Below are 27,232 nucleotides of genomic sequence, written 5' to 3' on the forward strand. Positions count from 1 at the left end.
GAACGAGGGCGTGTGGAGAAAGAAGTAGGGGTAGAGAGAGGCAAGTCGGCTTCAAAGAGATCCGTCTGCACCCAGTTCTCTTCTACTCTGCTCTTCTGATCTGTGTGCTGCTTGCCCCCTGCAGAATGAATCAGCCTGACGTTTTATCAACTTTTTGAAAAGTGGGGTGAAGTGGTGTGGAACACATCAGAGGGGTGAAGTGGAGCAAATCTGAAAGAGAGCAGAGTGTTTCATCTCCTATCCTGTGTGTGCTTCCCCCCTCCTCCTTCTGGAGCCAGAAAGGGCTGAATTGATGTCCGCCCCATTTTAGTTCATCTTGCTACCTTCATGTTACACTGATACTAATATATTTGAAGTAAGAAAAGAGCAGGGCCGGGCAGTTACTGTATCATGCACAGTCATCGGTTTCTCTGCCCCTGCAACCACACAGCATTCCAGTGTTTGCTTTGACTTGAATTTGCCCCAAAGTGACCTTCCTTGAATGTACTGTATCACTTTTTAATTAATTACTGATTTTATATATACATAATACTGTTTCTCTGAATGTTCATATGAGTTTATTACGAGTTTCCAGAATTATAACTAGGTCTGGGTGGGAAAAAAATTTGTGATGAGAAACCCTCTGGGAAATCTGAATAAAAATGGGGCAATAGCCGGTGTAAATGCCAGAGAAGTCCTGGGTGCTGGTATGCATGAATCCATGAGTATATATGTATAGCTGAAGGAGATCATCTGTAATTCACAGCTCGCTTGGTATTATGTGTCTCTTCGCAAAATAACTCAAGTTTTCTCATGAAAAATAAATAGATCTGGAAACACAAATTTTGACTTCTTAGTGTTCCGTTCAAATCACATTATGTATAGCTAATAATTATTTTTGGGTGCTTTCCAGAGACAGATGGGACCATGTTCAGAATTCTCACAAAAGCTGAAGGACTTATGGGTGAGGATGTACCTTTAGAATTGCTGTTCCACTTACCGGTAAATTACCCGTCGTGTCTACCTGCCATCTCGGTTCACTCGGAACACTTGACCCGGGCCCAGTCCATGACCGTGAAAGAGAAGTTACTTAAGCAAGCAGAGAACCTTTTGTCGGAACCTATGGTTCATGAGCTGGTTCTCTGGATTCAGCACAATCTCAGGCACGTCCTCAACCAACCAGAAACTGGAAGTGGCCGTGAAAAGTGTACCTTTGCAACAGGCACGACTGTGGATGATGGACTGTGGATGACTCTTTTGCATTTAGATCACATGAGAGCAAAGACCAAATATGTCCAAACTGTTGAAAAGTGGGCTTCTGATTTACAACTGACAGGAAGACTGATGTTCATGGGTAAAATAATACTAATTTTACTACAAGGAGACCGAAGCAATATCAAGGTGCCCGAAAGTTTAATGTTGAATATGAATTTGGCTATTTTCTGCCAAAATGGTGTTAATGGATCTCTATCTTCTTAGGAGTGTCTTTAACTTCTAATTATATCTACAAACTTGTAAAGCTTGAATAAGTAGATGATATTTGAAAAATCATTCCAGGGGCGTCTGGGTAGCTCAGTCAGTTAAGCGTCTGACTTTGGCTCTGGTCTTGATCTCACAGTTCCTGGGTTCAAGCCCTGCATCAGGCTGTCTGCTGTCAGCACAGAGCCCGCTTTGGGTCCTCTGTCCCCCTTTATTTCTGCCCCTCTCCTACTCTCTCTCCCAAAAAAAATAAATAAACTTAAAAAAAAATCATTCCGCATAACAAAAGTAAGGGGTTATAAAAAAGATCTCTGTGGTGCATGAATGTTTATAATTAGCTTTGAGCCTTAACTTTATAAATGTGCACAAAAAGTTTGTGCGTGTTTGTATTTCATTCTTTGGCACAGCACGGTGTCTATTTGTGGGTAGTCTGTGAAAGGTTAAACTTTTTGGCAGTTAAAAACACATTCTGACACTTTAATTTGGCTCCTCTAATACCTGGAAAGAGGCGCTGGTCCTTCCTAAGGAGGATTTAGTGTTAGTGGAAGTAGAATTGTTAGGGCTGTCAGCTTGTCACCACCCACCTAACTTTTGCTTTCCACCTGACTTGTCTCAGCAGCTGCTTTCAAAATCATCATCTTCAGATTTTCCAAGTTCGAATTCTCAACTCATCTCACCTGTTTTATGTGGTACCAGACAAGGAAAGCTGCTTATTATATTTTATATCTTGAAAGCGCTACAAATCACTTAATAGGTTTTGTGCTTTCAGATAGGTTGGGTCAAGAATACTTACAATTGAATTTATTCAAAACCGATTAAGCTTGCACAACCTATAATCTGAAAGATTTGTAAAATAACTACCTAGCTTTTTTTAGGGTGGGCGCTTATCACAATACGTAATTGGTATTTGGTTAACCGGATGAGTGCTGGGTTTATAGCATACAGATGCCACAAATAATTAAAGCTTAATCTAAATCTTGGTTTGAGGTCTGACCAAAGAGCCAGGTGTTTTAAGGTGATTTATAGTATATCTACAAAACTTGATATTTCAAGTAAACTACTGACTGACAAAATGAATACAAATTAATTTCCATGTTCGTATTTCCCTGAAAGTCTCAGATTTTTCTTTAAGCCAGCTCAGGAATGTTAGTCTAAGCGCAGCTGTTCTGCAGATGTTCTGCAGATTGGATCCATCAATCAATTAGCAAGTATTTATTCATTTGACTCGAACTTTGCTAATGTAGAGAAATTACACTTTTTAAAGAGTTCTTCTTCTTCTCCTCCTCCTCCTCCTCCTCCTCCTCCTCCTCCTCCTTCTCCTCCTCCTCCTCCTCCTCCTCCTCCTTCTTCTTAGCTTTCCCTAAAATGCCACTTCATGTAAATGTCTCTTCAATTTTCTAAGATTGCGTATCAGGGTGGAGAATTACAGGTACATATTTATAGATGCCATGCCATTTGGAATGGCAAGTGCTGTGTGCCTGTTAACCTCCTCCAGACATGGGAGTAGTGACATTAATGGCAGTAGTTGGTACTATTAATTGTGCCATAGCTGTGTGTGGCAGCCTCTCTGAGTGCTTTGCATGTATTAACTCATTTAACCATCACAGCTTCCCATGAGGTAGGTGCTGTTATGAGTACCATGTCATGGAGCAGGCTCGGAGGCACAGAGGGGGTAGGCGGCCAGACTGGAATCTGATCTAGTAGGCTGCATGGTCCAGATTTAAACCTGTGTAGTTTGCATCCTTCCACCAGCATATTATGCTGCCTAGTGTAGAAAGACACCATAGCCCTCTTCTTGCTTGATTCAGAAAGGGGGTACTCTTTACGTAGGAAAATAAGCCTGCAGATTTATGGCTCCTTTGAAACTAGGACTTTGAGATTCAGAGTAGCATCTGTTTTTATGTTTTTAATGTACTGATTTATCATTTAGGAATACCTGATTCTTCAGAAAACCTCCAAAGTAGATGTGGACTCAAGTGGAAAGAAATGCAAAGAGAAAATGATTAGTGTACTGTTTGAAACAAAAGTACAGACAGAACACAAAAGGTATAATTTAGTACTATTGCAGAACGAAAAGTAACTGAATCGATAATTATACTCTGACAAATCTAGGCATATTCATGAGTTTCTCTTGTATAATGCAGGTTTCTGGCATTTGAAGTCAAAGAGTATTCATCGTTGGATGAGTTACAAAAGGAATTTGAAACTGCAGGACTTAAGAAGCTTTTCTCCGAATTTGTGCTTGGGCTGGTAAAATGAAATGGAAGACAGGAATCTTTTAGTAAGATAGCAATGGTTTTTTGTTTTGTTTTGTTTTGTGTTTCACATTGGGTTTTGGGAATGGCTAATTGAAATACTCACAAGGGAACAATTTTAAAGTTTCTCTGAAGCAAAATGATAGCTACCATTCTAACTTCAGGAACAAAACCCAATTTTGTTTATGGAATATTAAACAGTAAAAACATCCATGTATTCTAATTTTTGCCAGCAAAGACTAGGTTCAATAGATGGAATGTTATTTGCAAGATAAATATAAGATGATGATGGTAAATGAGCCCTTGTGTTTGTATAGCAGATTTGTTTGGAACTGTGCAATTTTCTGGCTAATTTTCTTGTAATTAAATGAATTTTTTTAAAGGTTTGTTTTCGTGTTTACTTTTTTCATGTTTACATTTTTAGCATTTGATCACGATTTTCCCCTATTCAGCTTATTATATCTAATGTTTTAAGTTGAATGTTAAGAAAAATATAACACTGATTTCTTTGTGGAAGTGCATGAATTGTTAGCTTAAATAAAATCAAAGAGGTTCTGTAGAACTTGATTTATGATCGCTTCCTTTGAGGTACCAGATAGCACAGTACCTGCCAGTTACAGGACTACAGACTCTATTTAAATTAAAATTCTTTTTTGAAAAATTCACCTTCTGGTTTTACAAGGGGAAAACTGTTTCACACAAAATGAACTTGACTTGTTGGATGGAGGAAATGATATAGAGATACCACTAAAAAAATTTTTTTTAATGTTTATTCATTTTAGAGGGAGAGAGAGAGAATGTGAGCAGAGAAGGGGCAGAGAGAGAGGGAGACAGAGAATCTGAAGCAGGCTCCAAGCTCTGAGCTGTCAGCACAGAACCGTACCCGGGGCTTGAACTCACAAACAGCGAGATCATGACCTGAGCTGAAGTCAGACGCTTAACTGACTGAACCACCGACTGCGCCCCAAGATACCATTATTTTATTTCTTAAGAAATCTGTTAAAGTATGATAATCTTAAAATATATTTACTATAGGGGCGCCTGGGTGGCTCAGTCGGTTGGGCGGCCGACTTCGGCTCAGGTCATGATCTTGCGGTCCGTGAGTTCTAGCCCCGCATCGGGCTCTGTGCTGACAGCTCAGAGCCTGGAGCCTGCTTCATATTCTGTGTCTCCCTCTCTCTGACCCTCCCCTGTTCATGCTCTGTCTTTCCCTGTCTCAAAAATAAATAAACGTTAAAAATAAAATAAAATAAAATATATTTACTATATAGTAAAGAAGAAGAGAAGACACCAGAAAATAAAAGCTTGTATTAAAATCTCTAACAAGTGTAAGGAGCCATTTACATTTCAGAAAGGATATTTGTGTTCACAAAGCCAACTGTACTTCTGAAATAAGCGGCCAAGTGATGGAGGAAAGGCCACACAAATCCCTCTCCCTGTGATCTATGAAGTACAGTGATGTAATTATAAAATCCTAACCGATGGGAGGCATAAGCGAGGGCACGTTCGAGCATGCCGGTAGTGTTTCTTCACAGCGTTGCTCTGGCATCATGGTGGTTCAGTCTGATTGTCTCACTTTTCAGGCACCCTTACAATTAAGTTATTCCTACCTAATGATCATTTTATGGGGTTCCAACGAGGGGGGATTTGCAGTTCATTTTATCTCATTCAAGGATATTTGTGATTTTTTTTCCTGGAGAACTGGTAAATGTTGTTAGGTTGTTCTATGGGAACGGTATGGCAAGGAGACACTAGGCTACTGATACGCTAAACTGAAAATAGGCTTGAAAATTTGGGACTGGACGTTATTACCACTTTCTTTGATTTACTAAACGAGGGGATTAAAAGTTACTGCCATCAAGGTTGTAGCAGTAGCAGTAGGAGGAGGCTGGGTCTGAATTTTATCACAAGAGAACTGCGAGTGCTTCATTTTGCCTTGACTCTTCTGTGCTCAAGTGTTTGCCACACCATGATTTAATTTATGGTTCTCCTTCAAACTCTCATCTTCGGATTTGACCTTCCACCCCTAGAGAAGAGCTTGAATCAGGCAAAATTGAATGTTGGTAATGACTTTCTCCAAATTAATTACATTTCTATTTGCTAAAATGTTTTAAAAGTATTGGTTTTGATTTTTTTTTTTTGTGGATGTTTACATCTAAGTCTTTCACAAATGTATACACGTTGGAATGCAAAACTAACCTTGACGGTGTTAGAGATTTATATGAATTTAATTTGATGATCTCTGAATAAAAGAAAATTTAAAATCATGTGCAAAAAGTCTGTAAGAGTCTCTGGTATTTTCTTAACTGGAGGAAGATATTTTTTTATCTTCTTATATTTTTATTTTCTTAACTAGAGGAAGATTTTACTAAAACCCTGATGCTTTCTTTTCAGCTTGAGGTACTTCTGAAACGCTAATTAGGACTTCCAGAAGATAGAAGATGGGGGGCCAAGGGCTGGGACCCCTGAAGGACTGCACTGTAAGAGTAAGTACTAGTTGTCCTAGTACTATAGCTAAAGTTTGTGGATTCTGTTAGGTCCAGAATGTCTTAAGCTTTGAATTTGGATTACGGTAGTCCATGATTCTAATACCCCATATCCTCTAAGTCTTCTTTGGAATAAGATAACATTATCCTAGGTGTCAAATTTATAAGTAATTTTAAAATTCAGTATTCAGCAAATAATCAGAGATAATTGGACTCATGAAGAGACAAGATACTATTAATGAGAAACAACAGAAATAATAGACAATAGAAATAAAACCACAGGGACTCTACATGCTAGAATTATTAGACATAGATCACGAAACAGGCTTAATATGTTCCAGGAGATAAAAGCCAAACTTGGAACTGGAATTAGAAAATGTAAAAGGTGACATGCTGACAAGGTGACATTTATATTTGAAAAACAACAAAACAAAAAAAAATAGAAATTCTAGAACTGAAAAATATTAAGAATTCAAGAATGGTTCATTAGTTAAAGTGCAGTTAGGAACCCAGAAACCAGCCTAGGTATTGCAAACAGTGAATCTAAAACAGGAATTGGTTAGAAGACCAAAGGAGCAAAAAGGAGAGGGAGTGGAGCTAGGTGACAGAGAAGAAAAAAAGAGGGGAGGGCGATCTACTCAGCGTTTAGAAATTATGAAACATTTACCTGCTGCTGCACTTTAAAGACTATTGTAGTTGGTCCCAGAGCTACCGCTGCTGATAGGTACTATCTCTGGTCTATTGGAGTTGCCACTTGCTGCCACTGCAGCAAATGCCAACAGCCGTCACAGTGCTGGAACCTGTACCACTTGCAGAGTTCCCAGAAGTGCCTCCTATTGAGCAAACTCAACAGGAATCCACCTGGTAAAGAAGTCTGGGAAATGTAGTTTGAATAACCCAACCCCAGGAGAACCACAAAATGTAGGAGGATGGGTGTGTGTGTGTGTGTGTGTGTGTGTGTGTGTGTGTGTGTGAAGTGAGAGGGGAGAAACCTGTGTGCCTATAGTAAGTAACCAGCACAACCTTGCCTTTTAGCTTTTAAGCATTCACACCTACTCCCTACCCATATTTAAATTTCTATACAAGTACAGGTTTATGCTTCTATCAGATTTAACTATTTTTTTCTGTACAAATGAAGACTTTTAACTTTCCCCCCAAAAGTGGAGAAATAAGGTCCCATCAGTTACTATTAGACTCACTGGTGTTAATTCTTTTTCTTTTTTTTTGAAGTTTAATTCTATATTTTGAGAGAGCATGGGGGAGGGGCAGAGGGAGAGAGATGTGGGGCTTGAACTCACAAACCGTGAGATCATGACTTGAGCCGAAGTCAGATGCTTAACTGACTGAGCCACCCAGGCGCCCCTGGTGTTAATTCTTGTTCAGTCACAGTCCCACCTGGATGTTCTGTAACCTGAAGATAAACTGTAAAGTTCACCACCACCAACCTTTCTTATATAACTTGAGAGAAGGAAAGGGAAAAACTTGAGGGAAGTGGGAAGGAAAGACAGTTAATATATACAAAGATACACAGAACAAGCAATGAAGCAAATTTGTATGAGTACTTTGATACTTGTTTCTATAACTGATCTTGAAGCTGTAGCTGATACTTATAACTTCTCCTTCTACTCCATTTTTCTTTGCTCTTGGTCAGCACTTTCTCTAGTTAAGGCTCTCCAGTAGGGTAGCCAAATCTTCATTTTGGAAGGATCTATGTTTTCAGGAGTTGGGTTTAAACTTTGACTATTGAACAAAAAATATTAAGAGGTATTCCCTGGGCTCTTGACATAGTTCTTGTCAACCCCATGGTGTAGCAGTAACCCAGTTTTCCCGTAGTAATCTGGATCAATCACCCCTGCCATTTTGCGAACCTCTTTCTTTGCTTGTTCATTTAGTGTTCTAAGGAGCCTGATATATTCAGGTGTCAGTCTCACCTTCTAATTCATTTGAGCCATTTTGTGTGGCTGGTAGAAACATTCCTTCCATGAGAACTAAGACTCCAAACCAGCATAGCCCAAGTTTACAGAGTTGGGAATAAAAATTTTGTGAGTGGATTATAAGTATAATACAGAAATCCATCTTATTTTAATTCCTTGATTTCTGGACCCATGTATTCTGGCAGTGGGAGAAATATCTTATATTGATCATGGATTCAAAGTACATCTTTATATTGTATGATAGCACGTCAACTTTCAGAGTCTTGTCTTCTAGCTAGCCAGATAACTGACTCTTTTGTAGGTCATTATATTATTCTATCAAGCTAGCCACTTCTGGACAATTTGGCACATGGAAGGCCTATACATTTCATAGTCATGAGCCCATTGCTACATTTCTTTTGTTATGAAATGAATTTTTCACTTTGAAATTATATTGTGCTCTCACAATGTCTATAATATTGTGGTTGGTAGTATTATAGAAAGGAACTTCTGATTTATAACTGAAATAAGTATTTCTCTGAGGACAAATTGCTGGCCCTTCCACTAGAGAAGAGATCCAATGTAATTAACTAGTCATGAGGCAGTAGTGTCTCCCAGGATATGAGGCCCTACTGGTGGCTCAGCATTGATCTCTGTTCATAGCAGGTTAGGCACTCAGCAGTGATAACAGCAAGATCAATATTGGGGAGAGAAATTTTATGTTGCTGAGCCCATGTATAACTTCTATCCCTGCTGCCATATTTGCTTTGTATTAGAGCCCACTGAGCAAGCATGGGGGTGCTAGGGAAAGAGGATGACTGAAGTCTGCAGAATGAGTTAGCCTGTCCATTTAATCAGTGAAGGCTTTCTCTGCAGTGGTTGCCCTTTTATAAACATCACATGGGACATAAATATTCTCATATTTTATGCTCATCCTGAGGGGTCCATTCACATATATCTGCCTCAGATCTCTGTCATTAGTCTTCTGATCTAGTTCTTTCAAAGTGACTGATTTCCCTGGCCAATCCATTAGCCATTGCCCATGATATACAATAGATCTACACCATGGACATTTCTTTTTTTATTTATTTTTATTTTTTAATGTTTATTTATTTTTGAGAGAGAGAGAGAGAGAGGGAGAGAGAGAGAGAGAGGCAGGCTGAAAGCAGGGGGAGGAGCAGAGAGAGAGGAAGACAGAATCAGAAGCAGGCTCCAGGCTCTGAGCTGTCAGCACAGATCCTGACGTGGGGCTCAAAACCACAAACTGTGAGATCATGACCTGACCTGAAGTCGGTCGCTTAACCGACTGAGCCACCCAGGTGCCCCACCATGGACATTTCTTTACCTAGGTAAAGTATATAACCACAAGTACAACTCAGAGATTTACCCACTGAAAAGGTTTTTTCTCTTCACTTTCACCTCTCCAAGACACTTTAGACTGGAATGGTAATGCTGAAGAACCATCCTCAGAAAGCCTGAGTTCGTTCTTCCTCGGCTAACAAGTTATGGGTACTCCCCGTGACGCTGGAGGCATGATCCTGGAAGAGGCAGCTATGTAGTAGTTTCTGTGGTCATCTGAGTCACTTGGTCATGCAGCTTGCCTGTGCCTTCAGGATCTGCTGGAGCCTAATCTTGGACACATCACTTCATTGTACATACCCATATTTATGACTTCATGGATGAAATAATATCCAGTTCATGACAGGTAGCTCAGGTCACATAGTCCGTTGGTGTCCCACAGTCAAGTGTTCAGTGTCAATGAAGAACCAGGAGCAAGCTAGGAGCTCTTTTTCAAGAGAAGGATAACTATATGTAAAAGAGCATGGCTTTGATATAAAACCTTAAGTTCTATTGTACTCTAACTACATTGGGCTCCATTGTGTCATCTGGGCTGCAAGGCCCATGCAGCAAGACAGCTTATACTCAGTTAGGATCTGCAGCCTTTTCTTGCTCTGGGCCCCACTCAAAACAGGCAACTCCAAGGGTTAATCATCAAATGGGGCAGAAAATCACATTAAAATATAAAATATATTGCCTCCAGAATCCAAACATGCCTAGGAAGCATTGTATGTTAGCAGTAGGAGTGTAAGGTGAAGCAACTTGGGATATTCTGGGATATGCCTCAGAACACTGGACCCCTAAAAACTTCACCATGCTGGTGAGCTTCTGAATTTTCATGGGCTTTTATCTCCCTCTTTTTGGTAAGGCATTTAGAGTACTTGCTACTTTCTGTTTGCCAGGCCCAATCAGCATCATGTTCAGAGGGATGTTAAAATGAATGAAGAAGTCCTTGAATACTGAATTATGACACAGAGCCAGAGAGCTGACATAGTCCTAAAGTAAGATATAGTCCTGAAGTGAAAGTGTCAGGCTGTACTTGCCAGGCAAAAACCAACTACTTCTAGTGGTCTTTACAAATTGATACCAAGGAAAAGTATTTGCCAGATCCAGAGCTAGATACCACGTACCCAGGGCTATGTTGATTTGCTCAAGGATAAGACTACATCTGGAATAACAATTATAATTGGAGTCATTACCTACCCAAATTTGATATTCTGCAGCCATTCTCTGAGACCCATCTGCTTCCGCCAAGCCCAATTGTTGAGTTAAATGAGGATGTTATAGGAATCATGCTTGGAAAGGACAGAACAAGGTGCTGGAACAACTGAGTGTCTGCATTGGAAAAAAAAAAATTAAATTTTGCCCCTACTTCACAACCAAGATGAATTCCAGATGTATTAGAGGCCAAAATGTGAAAGGCAAAAATACTTTAGAAGAAAATACAGTAGCATATTTTCTTCACCTTCAGATCCTGGTGTTAAACAGGACACAAAAGCAAAATCTTGATGGGAAAAATTAGTAAATTGGACTCCACTAAAATTAAAAACGTATGTTCATCAAAAGATACCATTAAAGATAATGGAAAGGCATGCCACAGAATGGGGAAAGGCATTTAACATTTTATTGATACAGGTCTCATTTCCAGAATGTTAATAACAAAATAGACAACCGGATAGAAAAATGGGCAAAGGAATCTTGAATAGGTACTTCACAACTGAAACTATCCAAATGGCCAAAAACAGTATGCAAAGGTACTCAATGCCATTGGTAATCGGGGAGGGAATGCGAATAAAACCACGATGATACTACCGGCCACCCACTGGAAGAATTTATTTATTTGTTTCATATTGAAAGACTTTTAAAATGTGTTTTATTTATTTTGAGAGAGACAGAGAGGGAGAGGGAGAAAACCCAAGCAGGGGAGGGGCAGAGTGAGAGGGAGAGAGAGAAAATCCTAAGCAGGCTTCCCTGTGTCAGTGCAGAACCCGTAGCAGGGCTCTATCCCACGAACTGTGAGATCATGACCTGAGCTGAGATCATGACCTGAGCTGAAATCAAGAGTCTGCCACCTAACCGACGGAGCCACCCAGTTGCCCCCCACTAGAAGAATTTACAAGATGATTAATAATAAGAGTTGACTAAGAAGTGGAGCAAGGTCCATACTGATGCATCCTTGGTGGGAGTATAAACCCACCCAGGTACTTTGAGCGAAGAGTTTGATATAATCTAGAAAAACTGACAATTGCATATCCTATAACCCAGCATTTCTGCTGCTAGGTATGTACCCTCCAGAAACATGTGCATAAATGTGTGAGGTTACCTATACAAGAATGTCCATAACAGTATTATTTTTCATAGCCCAAATGTGGCAACCCAAAACCTCCACCAACGCGGAACGGACAAGTAAATTGTGGTATAGTTATGCAATGGAATCCTATAAGCAAACTAAGTGACTGAAGTATGGCCACATAGAGCAACATGGATTCATCTTAAAAAGGCAATACTGAACAAATGAAGTGAACACAAAAGAATACGTACCATGTGATTCTAAATGTTCAAAAGCAGGCACAGTGGCACTAAATTACAGATGCATTCTTGGTTTTTATTATATGGCTTACAGTTACCTGTGGGGGGAAAGGATGGGGTTGTGGTTGGTGTTGCACGTGGCGATTATTTTTGGGGGGTGGGGGTGGAGATGAGGGTGGAGGAGGGAGAGCAATGGCTATGCTCTACTTCCTGACCAGGTGCTGGTTTCTCAGACATTTCAGTTGTAGTAATTCATTAAGCTGGATATTTAATGTATTATTTCTACTTTTTTTTTTCTCTTGTGAAAGTAGGCCTGGCTTTTAAAAATGCCGGTTATTACAATATATTTCGTAAATAAGAAAAATATTGAAGGCGATTCTTAAATCTTTGTAATTAATGGCAACTTCTCCCATCATAAAGGCTCAGCCACATTCAAAATTGGAAGGGAGGCACAGAAGAATAGGCTATTTTAAGTAGAGTGGTTAGGGAAATCTTGTCTAAGGGGGTGACATTTGAACCAGTGCCTGAATGAAAGAGACCAACCAGAGAAAAGTAGGCAGCGGAGAGTTCCAGGCAGCAGGCCCTGTAAGTGTAGCAGACACGAACCTGAAGGAATATAGCCTGTTTGAAGTAGACTCAACTGGCTGAGGTTTCTGTGCCAGAAGCTGTACATCCGCCTCTCTTAGCATGCCAAATGGTCTCCGTCTTCCCTCAGTGATGCTAGCTTTATGAGACTTTTGCTTGTCAGCACTATTTTTGACCCTCCAATTTGCTGTTTTCCACTTATTTTTATACAAATGGGAAAATGTAGCATTCAAATAATTGTACAAATACAGCGATAGAAGATGAAGATGTTAACAGTTCTGGCATTGTTGCACAATAGCTTAATTTGTCTGTCTGTCAGTTGATGCACCCAAGTCTGAATTTGATAAATGAAAAACTACATTTAAAGTTTCACTACTATAGATTGCAGAGGGCACAAAAATGAGTTTGAAATAAGGAGACTAAAAACAGGGGCAATGCCCCCGTATTATGAAAAATAGACAAAAATGTCTGAGGATTGCAAACCTGCCATTGATGTATAAAAATTCTCAAGAGATGAGAAGAGCTGGGGAATGGAATCTTCTTCTCTGATCACTTTGTCATTTCAGCTACTCTAATGCCTCAGTTTGCTTTCCACCATTTGGTTTTTGACTAGATTTTTTTTTCCCCCAAACAAGCTGGACCATAGATTTCAATTGCTTCAGATCACCTGAAGTGATGTTGCTTTATTTTTTCTATACCCTCTTGTATTTATTAGTTAGGGTTCTCCAGAGAAACAGAACCAACAGGGTATATATTTATTTATTTTACGGAATTGGCTCAAGTGATTATGGAGGCTGGTAAACCAAACATTTACAGAGTGGGCCTGCAGGCTGGAGGTTCAGTAAGAGCCGATGTTGTAGTTAGGTCCAAGGCTGCCTGTGTGGAGCCCCGGGGAAACAGCCAGTGAAGGCGGTCAGTCTGCTGGTAGAATACCCTCTTGCTTGTGGGAGGTCAGGCTTTTGTTCTATTTGTGTTTTCAACTCATTCGGTGAGGTCCACCCACATTTTGGTGGGCAGTCTGCTTTCTCAGGGCCCACCGATTAAAATGCAAACCTCACCCTGAAACACTCTCACAGGACCATCCAGAATGATGTTTGACCAAATATGTGGGCAAAGTGGCACAGCCAAGTTGACATACACAGTTAGCCCTCACACCTCTCAGGAAGTTGCCATCCGTAGCTTTGCTTTTAGAGGGGAGGAATGTGGCTTTCAGTTCCTAGCTGCTTCACTCATTGCTGTCTCTTACTGTATCGGTGTCCGTTGGCTACAAAACATTAGATACTGATATGAATCTGTAGTCGTACTGGTAAGAAAGATACTGTTTACAAAACAAGTTAACAGCCTGACAAACTATAGTTTTCTTTGGCCTGACTGGCTCCTTTTGAGTCAGAACTGGCCACAATAATAAATTCCACAAAAAGTTGCACTTCTACTAGCCCAGGAGTATAAAAAACGTAGACTCAAAGACATGTATTGATTTTTTTTAAAAAAGTGAACTCACTTGCTTTGGGACAACTTTCTAGAGCTCTAAACTTGTGTTTGCTTAGTACATTGCTGGCAACAGACACCCTGAAGTGTTATTAGGAGAAAATTCCAGAATTGTGCTCCTTCTGTGTGAACTCCAGCCTAGTTCTTTTCTGATGTGTCTGACAATCCTGCTTCTCCATCACTGGGGGACAGTTAGTCTCTGCTAATCTTCAGCAGTAGACCTTTCATGCAACCAGGAAAGCTATGTTGTAAAGTGCTAGTGGTTTCCAAATTTCTATGCATGGAGTTTTTCACTTCTTTATTACTTGAGAATTTCATCCATTTGCAGAGCTTTCATTATCCCCTCCGTGTAGCCCAGGCTCAAGTTTACACCTCTCAGGTCCTGACCTCTTTCCTGAGCTCTACACACCCATTTCTAATTCTGCCTGACATTACAATCTAGATTTTGGATTGTACAATCTACACAACTGTACGCATCAAATCTAGTATGATTAAAACAAACGATTGCATTTTTCTTGTTGTTGATATTGTTACTGAAACTGTCACTGGGCTCCTAGGATTAACCTTGGATGTTTGCATTGACTTCTTCCTCACTTTCTTGCATCCAGTTAGCTGTCACGTCTAGTTTCTACTGATTCTTATATTCTCCCATCTTTTCCATTCCATTCTCCACACCGTATGCCAAGTTCTTATTTTTTTCTTGCCAGGACTATTGGAAGTCTCCAATCTAGTATTCTCATCTCTGTTCTCCCTCTGTCCCATCCTATCCATTGCTACAGTTAATATTCCCTCATATAAAACTTGGGGTCAGATATGTTTCAGAACCACAGATTTTTCTTTTGGATTGTTGAAGTTTTAGAAAGGTAACACGGAGGGGCGTCTGGGTGGCTCAGTCGGTTAAGCATCCGACTTCGACTCAGGTCATGATCTTGCTGTTTGTGGGTTCGAGCCCTGCATAGGGCTCTGTGCTGACAGCTCAGAACCTGGGGTCTGCCTTGGATTCTGTGTCTCCCTCTCTCTCCCTCTCCCCTGCTCATGCTCTGTCTTTGTCTCAAAAATAAACAAACATTAAATTTTTTTTAAAAAAAGAAAGGTAATATAGAGAAGATACTTTATATTACAAAATCTCCCTAATGGAGTCTGGAGAAGCATCCTATAGTCAAACCTTGTTTTTCTGCAGTGAAATGTATGAGTATTCACTTGAAGGAAGATAAATAAAAAGTATCACTGGTTTTGTATTGTTCGTGTTAAACTTTAATGCCAAAGGAGTTTAGATAAGACTGGCTTTTGTCTCCAAGTAAACTAGCAAAACAGAACCAAAATAACATCCCATCATTTTGATCTTTAGGGCTTTTGGTTTTGGAACTGTGGAGAAGACGTGGTAGATCTGGACTAGGTAAATCTTCCTCATGTAACCATATCACTCCCGTTTCCTGCTGGGTTCGTTGTAAACTCTACACTCTGCCATTTCAAATGCCTTCTCGATTTGACCACAAGCCATTATTTTCTGCTTTTATCTTCCACTCATCTTCTACATATTGTTTTGATCTACCTCAACTGGTTAAATACTTCTCATTTTTTCTTCTACATATACTCAGGTTCATCCTTTTTCCTGTAATGTCCTTGCCTCTTGTCCATTCTTCTGCCAACTCACTATCTATTGACATTTTTCTCTGTTTTCAGAATGTTTCCCTCCATAAACAGTTTGATCCCCGTTCTGGGATCAATAATTGATCTTTGGTCTGAATTCTTGTAGCAAGCTTCAGTTTTCCTGTATGCAAAATGAGAATAATATCACTGTCTTACCTCTCAGACTTGTCACTGGATTAAATCCTGCACAAATGCACCTAGCACAGTGTGAGACCCATTGTAGAACTCAACTGGGGCTAGTCCTTTTTCTTCTCTTCCTCCTTCCTTGCTTTTACTAAGAATACTCTGTAGTTTATGTTATTGTTTTAAATATATGTTTAATTTCCCCACTACTAGATCAGAAGTTTTTTTTTCTTAAGTTCATTTATTTATTTTGAGAGAGATAGAGACAGAGTGTGTGGGGGAGGGTCAGAGAGAATGGGAGAGAGAGAAACCCGAGGAGGTTCCACACTGCCAGTGCAGAGCTCTATGCGGGGCTTGAACCCATGAAACTGTGAGATCATGACCTAAGCTGAAACTAAGATCTGGATGCTTAACTACTGAGCCACCCAGGTGCCCCACTATATCAGAAGATTTTTGAGGGTAGAACTTTGCTTATTAGAAGCTCAGCACTTACTGAGTTATGTGAAACGAATATGAATGGTGTTACTAGAGACATTTCAACTCCTTCTTTGGATTCTAGACAGCCTGATTTCTTTGCCTATGAATGTACATTCAAAAACTCAAAACCAAATCAAACCTATGATCACAGGACCCATCTTGATGTTTAGTGTCATAATTTCTGTTTCGGTGGAATTCTGAATGTCCAGAGGCCTTATAATGGAGACTGCCCACCCAGGATCTTGGCAAGCCTCACGGCCTAGAGGGGCACATTCTTTCACGTACACTAATATCCAACCACTGGGCGGCCTTGCCAGAAACCAATGGGTGGGGCGACTAACACAGTTCTTCCACATTGGTGAGATGTGGTGCTCACTTGCATGGGAGAACACAGATTCTGTTCCTGTGCCATTTTCTGGGGCTCCCTGGAGTAGCCCTGGGCCCCCTCTGGGAGCAGGAGGTCTGAACATGACCTTCGCTTTCGTGCACTGCTCCTTTCAGGTTGGTTCTTCTTATCTCCAGGCTCTGCTGTCTCTCTCCCAAAACACCTCCTCCAAAGCCCCTTTCATCCCTAGCCTCCAAGAGTAGTATATCCTCTGGAGAGAGAGAAAAGCTAGTGTTGGTAGAGATCACTAGGTGTTTTCCTAATTTCCATTCTAACCTTCTTTCTTAGTAAATTTTCTTAGTAATTTTCTAAGTAATTTCTTTCTTTTTTTAAATTCTAATGTTATTTTTTAAATTTACATCCAAATTAGCATATAGTGCAACAATGATTTCAGGAGTAGATTCCTTAATGCCCCTTACCCATTTAGCCCATCACCCCTCCCACAACCCCTCCAGTAACCCTCTGTTTGTTCTCCATATTGAAGAGTCTCTTATGTTTTGTCCCCCTCCCTGTTTTTATATTATTTTTGTTTCCCTTCCCTTGTGTTCATCTGTTCCAAGTCTTAATGCCCTCATAAGAGTGAAGTCATATGATATTTGTCTTTCTCTGACTGACTAATTTCACTTAGCATAATACCCTCTAGTTCCATCCACATAGTTGCAAATGGCAAGATTTCACTCTTTCTGATTGCTGAGTAATACTCCTTTGTATATATACCACACCTTCTTTATCCATTCATCTGTCAATGGACATTTGGGCTCTTTCCATACTTTAGCTATTGTTGATAGTGCTTCTATAAACATAGGGGTGCATGTGCCCCTTCAAAACAGCATACCTGTATCCCTTGGATAGATACCTAGTAGTGTAATTTCTGGGTCATAGGGTAGCTCTATTTTTAATTTTTTGAGGAACCTCAAACCATACTGTTTGCCAGAGTGGCTGCACCAGTTTGCATTCCCACCAGCAGTGCAAAAGAGATCCTCTTTCTCTGCATCCTCGCCAACATCTGTTGTTGCCTGAGTTGTTAATGTTAGCTATTCTGACAGGTGTAAGGTGGTATCTCATTGTGGTTTGGATTTGTATTTCCCTGATGATGAATGATGTTGAGCATTTTTTCCTTGTGTCAGTTTGCCATCTGGATGCCTTCTTTGGAGCAGTGTGTATTCATGCCTTTTGCCCATTTCTTCAGTGGATTATTTGTTTTTTGGGTGTTGCATTTGATAAGTTCTTTATAGGTTTTGGATACTAACCGTTTATCTGATATATCATTTGCAAATATCTTCTCCCATTCTGTCAGTTGCCTTTTAGTTTTGCTGAGTGTTTCCGTCGCTGTGCAGAAGTTTTGTTTATCTCAATGAGGTCCCTGTAGTTCATTTTTGCTTTTGTTTCTCTTGCCTCTGGAGACATGTTGAGTAAGAAGTTGCTGTGGCCAAGATCAAAGAGGTTTTTGCCTGCTTTCTCCTCAAGGATTTTGATGGCTTCTTGTGTTAAGTTTAGGTCTTTCATCCATTTTGGGTTGATTTTTGTGTATGGTGTAAGAAAGGGGTCCAGGCTCATTCTTCTGCATGTCGCTGTCCAGTTTTTCCGGCACCACTTGCTGAAGAGACTGTCTTTATTCCATCGGATGGATATTCTTCCCTGCTTTGTCAAAGATTAGTTGGCCATAAGTTTGTGGGTCCATTTCTAGGTTCTGTATTCTGTTCCATTGATCTGAGTGTCTCTTTTTGTGCCAGTACCATACTGTCTTGATGATTACAGCTTTGTAATACAGCTTGAAGTCTGGGATTGTGATGCCTACTGCTTTGGTTTTCTTTTTCAAGATTGCTTTGGCTATTCGGGGTCTTTTCTGGTTCCATACAAATTTTAGGATTGTTTTTCCTAGTTCTGTGAACACTGCTGGTGTTATTTTGATAGGAATTGCATTGAATATGTATATTGTTTTGGGTAGTATCAACATTTTAACAATATTAATTCTTCTAATTCGTAAGCATGGAACACTTTTCCATTTTTTGTGTGTCTTCTTCAATTTCTTTCATAAGCTTTCTATAGTTTTCAGTATATAGATTTTTCACCTCCTTGGTTAGGTTTATTCCTAGGTATTTTATCATGTGTGGTGCAGTCATAAATGGTGCAATTCCTTGATTTTTCTTTCTGTTGCTTCATTATTGGTGTATAGAAATGCAACCAATTTCTGTGTATCGATTTTATATCCTACCACATTGCTGAATTCATGGATCAGTTCTAGCAGTTTTTTGATGGAATTGTTTGGGTTTTCCATATAGGGTATCATGTCTTCCACAAAGACTGAAAGTTTGACTTCCTCCTTGCCGATTTGGATGCCTTTTATTCCTTTGTGTTGTCTGATTGCTGAGGTTAGGACTTCCAGTACTATGTTGAAAACAGTGGCAAGAGTGCAAATCCCTGTAGTGTTCCTGACCTTAGGGGGAAAGCTCTCAGTTTTTCCCAATTGAGGATGATATTAGCAGTGGGTCTCTCGTTTATGGCTTTTATGATCTTGAGGTATGATCCTTCTATCCCTACTTTCTTGAGGGTTTTTATCAAGAAAGGATGCTATATTTTGTCAAATGCTTACTCTGCATCTATTGAGAGGATCATGTGGTTCTTGTCCTTTCTTTTATTGAGGTGATGTATCACATTGATTGTTTTGCAGGTATTGAACCAGCCCTGCATCCCAGGTATAAATCCCACTTGGTCGTGGTGAAGGATTCTTTTAATATATTGTTGGATCTGGTTGGCTAGTATCTTATTGAGAATTGTTGCATTCATGTTCATCAGGGATATTGGTCTGTAGTTTTCTTTTTTAGTGGGTTCTTTGTCTGGTTTTGGAATCAAGGTAATGCTGGCCTCATAAAATGAGTTGGAAGTTTTCCTTCAATTTCTATTTTTTGAAACAGCTTTGAAAGAATAAGTGTTAACTCTTCCTTAAATATTTGGTAGAATACCCCTGGAAAGCCCTCCGGCCTTGGACTCTTGTTTTTTGGGGAGATTTTTTTATTACAAATTCGATTTCTTCACTGGTTAAGGGTCTGTTCACATTTTCTATTTCTTCCTGTTTCAGTTTTGGCAATTTATATGTTTCTAGGAATTTGTCCATTTCTTCCAGACTTCCCATTTTATTGGCATATAGTTGCTCATAATATTCTCTTATCATTGTTTTTATTTCTGCTGTGTTGGTTGTGATCTCTCCACTTTCATTCTTGATTTTATTTATTTGAGTCCTTTCCTTTTTCTTTTTGATCAAACTGGATAGTGGTTTATCAATTTTGTTAATTCTTTCAAAGAACCAGCTTCTGGTTTTATTGATCTGTTCTCCTGGTTTTGTTTTGTTTGTGTTTTGTTTTGTTTTTTGGTTTCAGTAGCATTGATTTCTGCTCTAATCTTTATTATTTTCTGTCTTCTGCTGGTTTGGGTTTTATTTGCTGTTTTTTGTTCAGTTCTTTAAGGTGTAAGGTTAGGTTGTGTATCTGAGACCTTTCTTCCTTCTTTAGGAAGGCCTGGATTGCTATATATTTCCCTGTTATGACTGCCTTTGCTGCGTCCCAGAAGTTTTAGGCTGTGGTATTATCATTTCATTGGCTTCCCTGTACTTTTTAATTTCCTCTTTAACTTCTTGGTTAGCCCATTCATTCTTTAGTAGGAAGGTCTTTAGTCTCCAAGTATTTGTTATCTTTCCACACTTTTTTCTTGTGGTTGATTTTGAGTTTCATAGCATTGTGGTCTGGAAATATGCATAATATGATTTTGACCTGTTTGTACTTGTTGAGGGCTGATTTGTGTCCCAGTATGTGATCTATTCTGGAGAACTTTCCATGTGCACTGGAGAAGAATGTGTATTCCGCTGCTTTGGGATGAAATGTTCTGAATATATCTGTTAAGCCCATCTGGTCCCATGTATCATTCATAGCCATTGTTTCCTTGTTGATTTTCTGTTTAGATGATCTGTCCATTGTTATAAGTGGGGTGTTGAAGTCCCCTACTATTATGGTATTATTATCAATGAGTTTCTTTATGTTTGAGATTGATTTATATATTTGGGTTTCTCCACATTTGGAGCATAAATATTTACAATTGTTAGGTCTTCTTGGTGGATAGACCCCTTAATTATGGTATAATGCCCTTCTTCATCTCTTACTACAGTCTTTATTTTAAAGTCTAGATTGTCTGATATAAGTATGGCTACTCTGGCTTTCTTATCTACCATTAGCATGATAGATGGTTCTCCATCCCCTTACCTTCAAAATGAAGGTGTCTTTAGGCCTAAAGTGGGTCTCTTGTAAACAGCATATAGATGGATCTTGTTTTCTTATCCATTCTGTTACCCTGTGTCTTTTGATTGGAGCATTTAGTCCATTGACATTTAGAGTGAGTATTGAAAGATATGAATTTGTTGCCATTATGTCGCCTGTAGAGTTGGAGTTTCTGGTGGTGTTCTCTGGTCCTTTCTAGTCTTTGTTGCTTTTGGTCTTTTTTTTTCCCCCCATCTTTTCTCCCTTCAGAGAGTCCCCTTTAAAATTTGTTACAGGGGTGGTTTAGTGTTCATGAACTCTTTTAATTTTTGTTTGTCTGGGGAGCTTTTAATCTCTCCTTCTATTTTGAATGACAGCACTGCTGGATAATGAATTCTTGGCTGCATATTTTTCTGATTCAGCATATTGAATATATCCTGCTACTCTTCCCTGGCCTGCCAAGTTTCTGTGGATAGGTCTGCTGCAAACCTGATCTATCTTCCCTTGTAGGTTAAGGACTTTTTTTCCCTTGCTGCTTTCATGATTCTTTCCTTTCCTGAGTATTTTGTGAATTTGACTATGATACGCCTTCTTGATGGTCAGTTTTTGTTGAATCTAATGGGAGTACTCTGTGCTGCCTGGAATTTGATGTCTGTATCTTTCCCCATGTTAGGACTAAGTTTTCCACTATGATTTCCTCCCATAACCCTTCTTCTACTCCTTTTTCTCTCTCTTCATCTTCTGGGACTCCTATGATTCTGATGTTGTTCATTTTTAATGAGTCACTGATTTCTCTAATTCTTAAATCGTGCTCTTTTGCCTCAGTCTCCCTCTTTTTATCTGCTTCATTATTCTTCATAAGTTTGACCTCTATATCACTGATTTGCTGCTCTGCCTTATCCATCCTTGTTGCTGTTGCATCCATTTGAGATTGCAGCTCAGTTATAGAATTTTTTTAATTCATCCTGACTGCTTTTACTTTTATCTCTGCAGAAAGGGATTCTAATCTATTTTCAACCCAGCTAGTATTCTTATTATCATGATTCTAAATTCTGGTTCAGATATCTTGCTTGTATCTGTGTTGATTAATTCCCTGGCTGTCATTTCCCCCTGCTCTTTCTTTTGGGGTGAATTCTTTTGTTTCCTCATTTTGAAGGAAGAAAATGAATTAGTAAGGTAAAAAAATAAAATTAAAAAATTAAAAACTACATATATACACACAAAAAAATCAAAAGATGATGCTAGATCCTAAGTGTGTTTTGGTCTGGTTGTTGAAAGGAGCTTGGTAGATCAGAGAAAAAAGATCTAGAAAAAAGATAAGAAAAGGAAAAAAGAACTAGAAAAAAGATAAGAAAAGGAAAAAAAAGGAAAATGTTTGAAAAATTGAAAAAATGAATACAATGAAATAGAATAAAATGAAATGATGTAAGTAAAATAGCGTTTGAAAAATTTACAAAAAAAAATAAAAAATATAGTAGAAAAAACATTAAAGAAAACTGTTTGTAATACAAATTGGAAATAAAAATATTTTTTTCTCATTCTATAATCAAGAAAAAGAAAAGGAAAAGAAAAAGAAAAAAAAAATGAATAGATGGACCAGCAAACAAACTGAAATACAATTGAAATTATATCGGTTTCCCCTAGAAGTGAAACTATGAAGCACTTTATAGTTCATAAATTAAGCAGGCGGAGAGACTTGCGGTGTTCCTGAAGAGCGAGCTTGGCCCAGTTGGGCAGGGCTTAGTGTAACAGCTCTGTTCTCACTAGATGGTGCTGCTTAGCTTACTGGTGTCGATTGTTGTGGCACTTGTAGGTGCGTATGCGCATGTGCGGGAGGGGTAAAAATGGCATCACACAGCTACCCAGACTCTAGTAGCAGAATTCTGTCCTCCCTGACCAGCAGTTGTGCACCCCTCCTTTGTCTTTGGCTTTTGTTCATTCCCCACTTTTACACTGTCCGTGACTAAGCAGTCAGGTTGCTGTGTGGCACTTCCCTCCTGTGTTTTATCTCAGATGCAGCTGTGTTTCCCAACCCCTCACTTCTGAGGGACTGCAGCTTTGGCCCGCCCAGATCCTCTGGGGGAGGGTCTCACTGAGCAATGGCTGGGTGCCCACCCACCCCCAGGGACATTCATGGGACCGGGCTGCTGCTGATGCCCAGAGACTGCAGCTAGGTGCCAGCCCACCCCAGAAAATATTCATGCAATCATGTAGTAGCAACATTTCAGGGATTATAGTAAGTCACAACACACATCTGGCACCAGGCTTCCCCCTTAATGTCTTTGTTCCGGCACCAGTGAATGTGGTTGTTCTCCAGAGTCCACTGGGACCTTTGCCTGTGGGGTGACCACACAGCCTCTACCAAATGTCCTCCCAACAGGAAAACTGCCTCTCCTTGTTTGGCCCGAGGACCCCTCAGACCTTGCTCTCTGCTCCTGGGAATTTGCCTTCCCAGCAGAGCACTGCCAGGTATTGAGCTGCGGAATTTCAGACTCTGCACTTCCCCTGTTTATAGAGTCATAATGGAATTTAAACCCTCTCCTTTCTCCTTTCTCCCTTTTTTTCCCCCCAGTCCCTGTGGCTGTTTACACTTTTCCACTTTCTCTTCAGCTGCTTTTTGGGGGGGTCCCATACTCTCCCCCTGTCTCCATCCTCTCTCTGCAAGTAAAAACAGCTCCCTGTCCTCCGCAGCTTCTCTCTCTCCCAGTTCACCTCTCTTCACCGCGTACCTGCTGAGTTCTGTGGTTCAGGTTGTGCAGATTGTTGTGTTAATCCTCAAGTCAGTTTTCTAGGTGTGCAGGAAGGTTTAGTGTTGATCTGTCTGTATTTCATGGACAAGAGATACAAAGAAAACTTCCATGCTATTCCTCCATCTTGGCCTCTCCCCCTACAAAGATGGTTTAATCCAATTGCCCCCCCCCCCCACACACCTTTTTAAAAGCAGAATACTGAAGTAAGTAATTTATCTTAGAGCGTTCATACATCTGGTAGCAAAACCAGGACTAAGACATAGATCTGTAAATCTTCATTTGGAAGAGAATTATATTAGCTCCTTAGTCCATTATATAATGCAAGGAGACCTCAAGGAGCCAAGCAAACAATTGTTGTCCAGTAACTACAGTCTCCAGGGAAATATCTGCTCCATTCTGTTCTGGCACTTTCGAGAGGAGAGAGAATCTCCTTTATTCTTGATTTGTAAAATTATCCCTAAATGTATACTCATAGTTACTTCACAGAGTATCTTCACAAATGAAAGCTGTTTTCCTATGATTGCAATTGTTTATGTATGGATAGAACATATATGACCCAATGCCTGAAACTTGCTTCATACATACTGTATGTTTTAAACAGCTAAATGATTCTTTTTAGTCAGGGGTAAGCACTCTGAATATCACAGAGTCTTATACTTATTTTTTTAAAAACCTTAAAAACATCTTACACACAATAATGGGCATACAATAAAAATCTTTTACATTGAATTTGGGTATTTCACCTTCTCTAGAAAAGTAAATTCTGAGACTTGGACAGAAACGTAGAGTTTTAGTTCAACTCCCCACCCAGTGCAGGAATTTTTAAAAGTTGTAACTCTGACAGATATCCAACTTCTGCTTGAAAACCTCCAGAGACTGGTATCATCCTTAAGAGGCAGCTGTTATTGTTACTGGATGGCAAAAGTGGATAAAAAGTTCCTTCTTGCATTGCATCAGAGTCTGCCTTCCCTAACTTCCAGCTTTTTATCCTAGTTCTGGCCTCTGGAGCAACACAGAATTAGTATACGATTCTCTCCATGACAGCCCTTCAAATATTTGAAAGCAGATATTATACCTTTTCTTATTCTTTCCTTCCCAAGTTGCTTGAATAATTTATCAAAAATTACAGCTTCTCCTATTCACCTGGACATTTGCCTTTCATTACATTCTAATTGGTCAAAGTCCCTCTTAAAATGTGGCACCCGGAATTGAATTCTATATTATAGATGTGGTTTAACTAGCTAGAAATCCAATAGAACTGTCATGGGTAGTGATCTGTGGGCAGTAATTTCTCATGGAAGCCTCCTAAGTTCCTTAAAGGAAGGTGGCTTGTATGAAAACACTTGGTAAACTGTAAAGTGCTTTATAAATGAAAAGCTTTGGTACATTCCATTTAAAAATACAAAAAATAATCAAGGAATTTTTCCCTGCCATTAACAACATTGATTTCAACCTTTGGGTCTCTAGAGTTAGCAAAAAGGCTGGTATTTTTTCCTTGGCAAAAGTGTAAAAGCAATTTTAAAAACTCAGCCATTATGTTGTAGTACTGGTTAAACAAGTTTTAAATAATGAAGTCTTTTTGGAACATGTGATAAATGCATTAAAAGCATATGATAGATGCCATTTTTAACCCATGCATACTTATTTGATAAGAAAAAGGCAGAATCTCCTATTGATGAGGCATTTAGTAAGCAGAACCATTTTCACATTTAAAGTACAGTTGCAAATATGTAATCTGTATTTCTTCCATTTTAAAATATAAATTTTAAACTTTAGTTCTAAACATTTCTTATTTTAATTTTGAGTAAAGTGGGAATATGGTTTAATATTGTCATCTGACCATTCATTCTCAATTGCTTATTGAGTGTTGATTATGTGTTAAGGACTTGAAAAAGACATTAATAAATTGTTTATCCTTCTTTCTTCACTAACTCTACCAGAGTTTTGGAAAAATAACTTTTTACCTACAGTGCTTGGCATGAATTTATATCTTGAACATTCTGACCAAGGGTTTAATGTGCTGCTAAGTGGAATAATCTCAAAACTAGCTGGAGCAGTTACAGTTGGTACATATAAATGTGTATAAATGTAAATGCAAAATATAAATGTGAAACCCAAATGGGATAAAGGTATTGATGGGGGGCCCAACACACTTCCTGGCACATGCATTCTTAATCATTATTGGCCTCATTAATACTGACTATTAGGGAAGAATTACTCCTAATCCGGTAGTGAGCCTGGTGTGACAGCTGGAGGTTGAGTCCTGTAGATTGATGTCCCATCGCTCAAATGAGTGAGACACATTAGAGACTACACTGTATTTTAAGACCTCATATCTCTTTTGTAGGAACATTATTTCTTGGTTAAGAGAAATTACTACATTTTCTAAAACATGACAATGTTGTGGTGGTTATAGTTTGATTTGCAACATATGTCATGTACTCTAAAAAGAGCATAAATCATTTAAAACTACAAAAATACTCAGATTAAAAATCCGTTACTCTGTACAGTCCAAACTGGAATGACATTTATTAAAGAAAATAACCCAGTAAATCACTTCCAAGGATTATAGTTTTCTGATGTTTATTTAGAAAAATAAGGGAGAAATCCGAATTCTGGAAAATCATCCATGTGTTGGTACACTTTAAAAAAAATTGTATAAACTTCTTTTTTCTTGTGTCAAATCCTGGTTAGTGGGGCTATGTAAATTGGAGTGGGACTGCTTTGTAAACTTGGATTGGAGTCACATCATTTACATTTATATTACTAGGTCCATAATTTCTTTCTATTGGATTTTCTTTCTTTTTAATAATTAAAAAAACTATACAAATAGGTAAACCTTTGTAGAGAAAGATCGTGTTCTGTTTATATTTTGTACACTTAGTGTTCCAAATCTAGGTATTATTTGGTTACACATACAATTTATACCTATACATAGACTGAAGAAATACAAATATTCTAATAACATATAGTTATTATTGTTTTTGGCTATACTGATAAATGGGCTTTTATATCAATATTAGTGTTATCTACACTTCATAGTATTTTCCTCCAGCAAAGAACTGTCACTTGGCTGAGAAGGAAAAAAAAAAAGCTTGCTTATAAAATGAGGCCATTTTGCATATTAATTAGGAGGTCTTTGAACTAACTTGAAGAATAAAATCCGTTAATGCTTTGGGTATGGAACAATTATGCATTCAAGGACTTTGATTTTATGCTAATAATGCGACAAGCTTTACATTTTTCTTTGTTTTGTTTGCATTTCCTAAAGATAATTTAATGCAAATAATCCAGCCATATACAGCACAGAGCGTGTCGGATGGTTTCCCTATAGTTAAGATTGTATCAGCACTCCCATTATAAATCTCTATTACCCATGGTTTATAATTTAATTGAAAAAACCCACTGCAGGCAGAAACTCAACACTTAGGGTTTCAGGCTAAAAGCAATATTTCTCTTTTAAAAATTGCCTCCTCTCTTTAATTTCATAGTTAATGGAAATGTAAGAAGGATCATCCTGGAGCTGATTTTGAACAAAGCCAAACAGA

At 39.0% G+C, this 27,232-nt stretch overlaps 1 protein-coding gene across 10 annotated transcripts in view; it reads left to right on the forward strand.

The window, feature by feature from the left end:
* The window catches only part of RWDD3 (RWD domain containing 3), a 90,988-nt gene that overhangs the window by 18,776 nt on the left and 44,980 nt on the right, over positions 1 to 27,232 (forward strand). For 4 of the 10 annotated variants that reach the window (XR_003419993.2, XR_003419992.2, XR_003419995.2 and 1 more), the window contains exons 2-5: positions 893 to 1,380; positions 3,389 to 3,504; positions 3,603 to 3,739; positions 6,108 to 6,199. Coding sequence is in view for 4 of the 10 variants with exons in the window: in XM_015064452.3 (XP_014919938.1) it covers positions 893 to 1,380; positions 3,389 to 3,504; positions 3,603 to 3,717 (719 nt within the window). In the remaining 6 variants the exon portion in view is untranslated. Of the gene's footprint in view, positions 1 to 892; positions 1,381 to 3,388; positions 3,505 to 3,602; positions 4,276 to 6,107; positions 6,200 to 27,232 lie in introns of those variants that run through there. The other 6 variants (XM_015064452.3, XM_027058533.2, XR_008295056.1 and 3 more) reach the window with 5 other exon arrangements.

This window comes from Acinonyx jubatus, chromosome C1 (genome assembly GCF_027475565.1).
Source record: "Acinonyx jubatus isolate Ajub_Pintada_27869175 chromosome C1, VMU_Ajub_asm_v1.0, whole genome shotgun sequence".
Classification (NCBI taxonomy): domain Eukaryota; kingdom Metazoa; phylum Chordata; class Mammalia; order Carnivora; family Felidae; genus Acinonyx; species Acinonyx jubatus.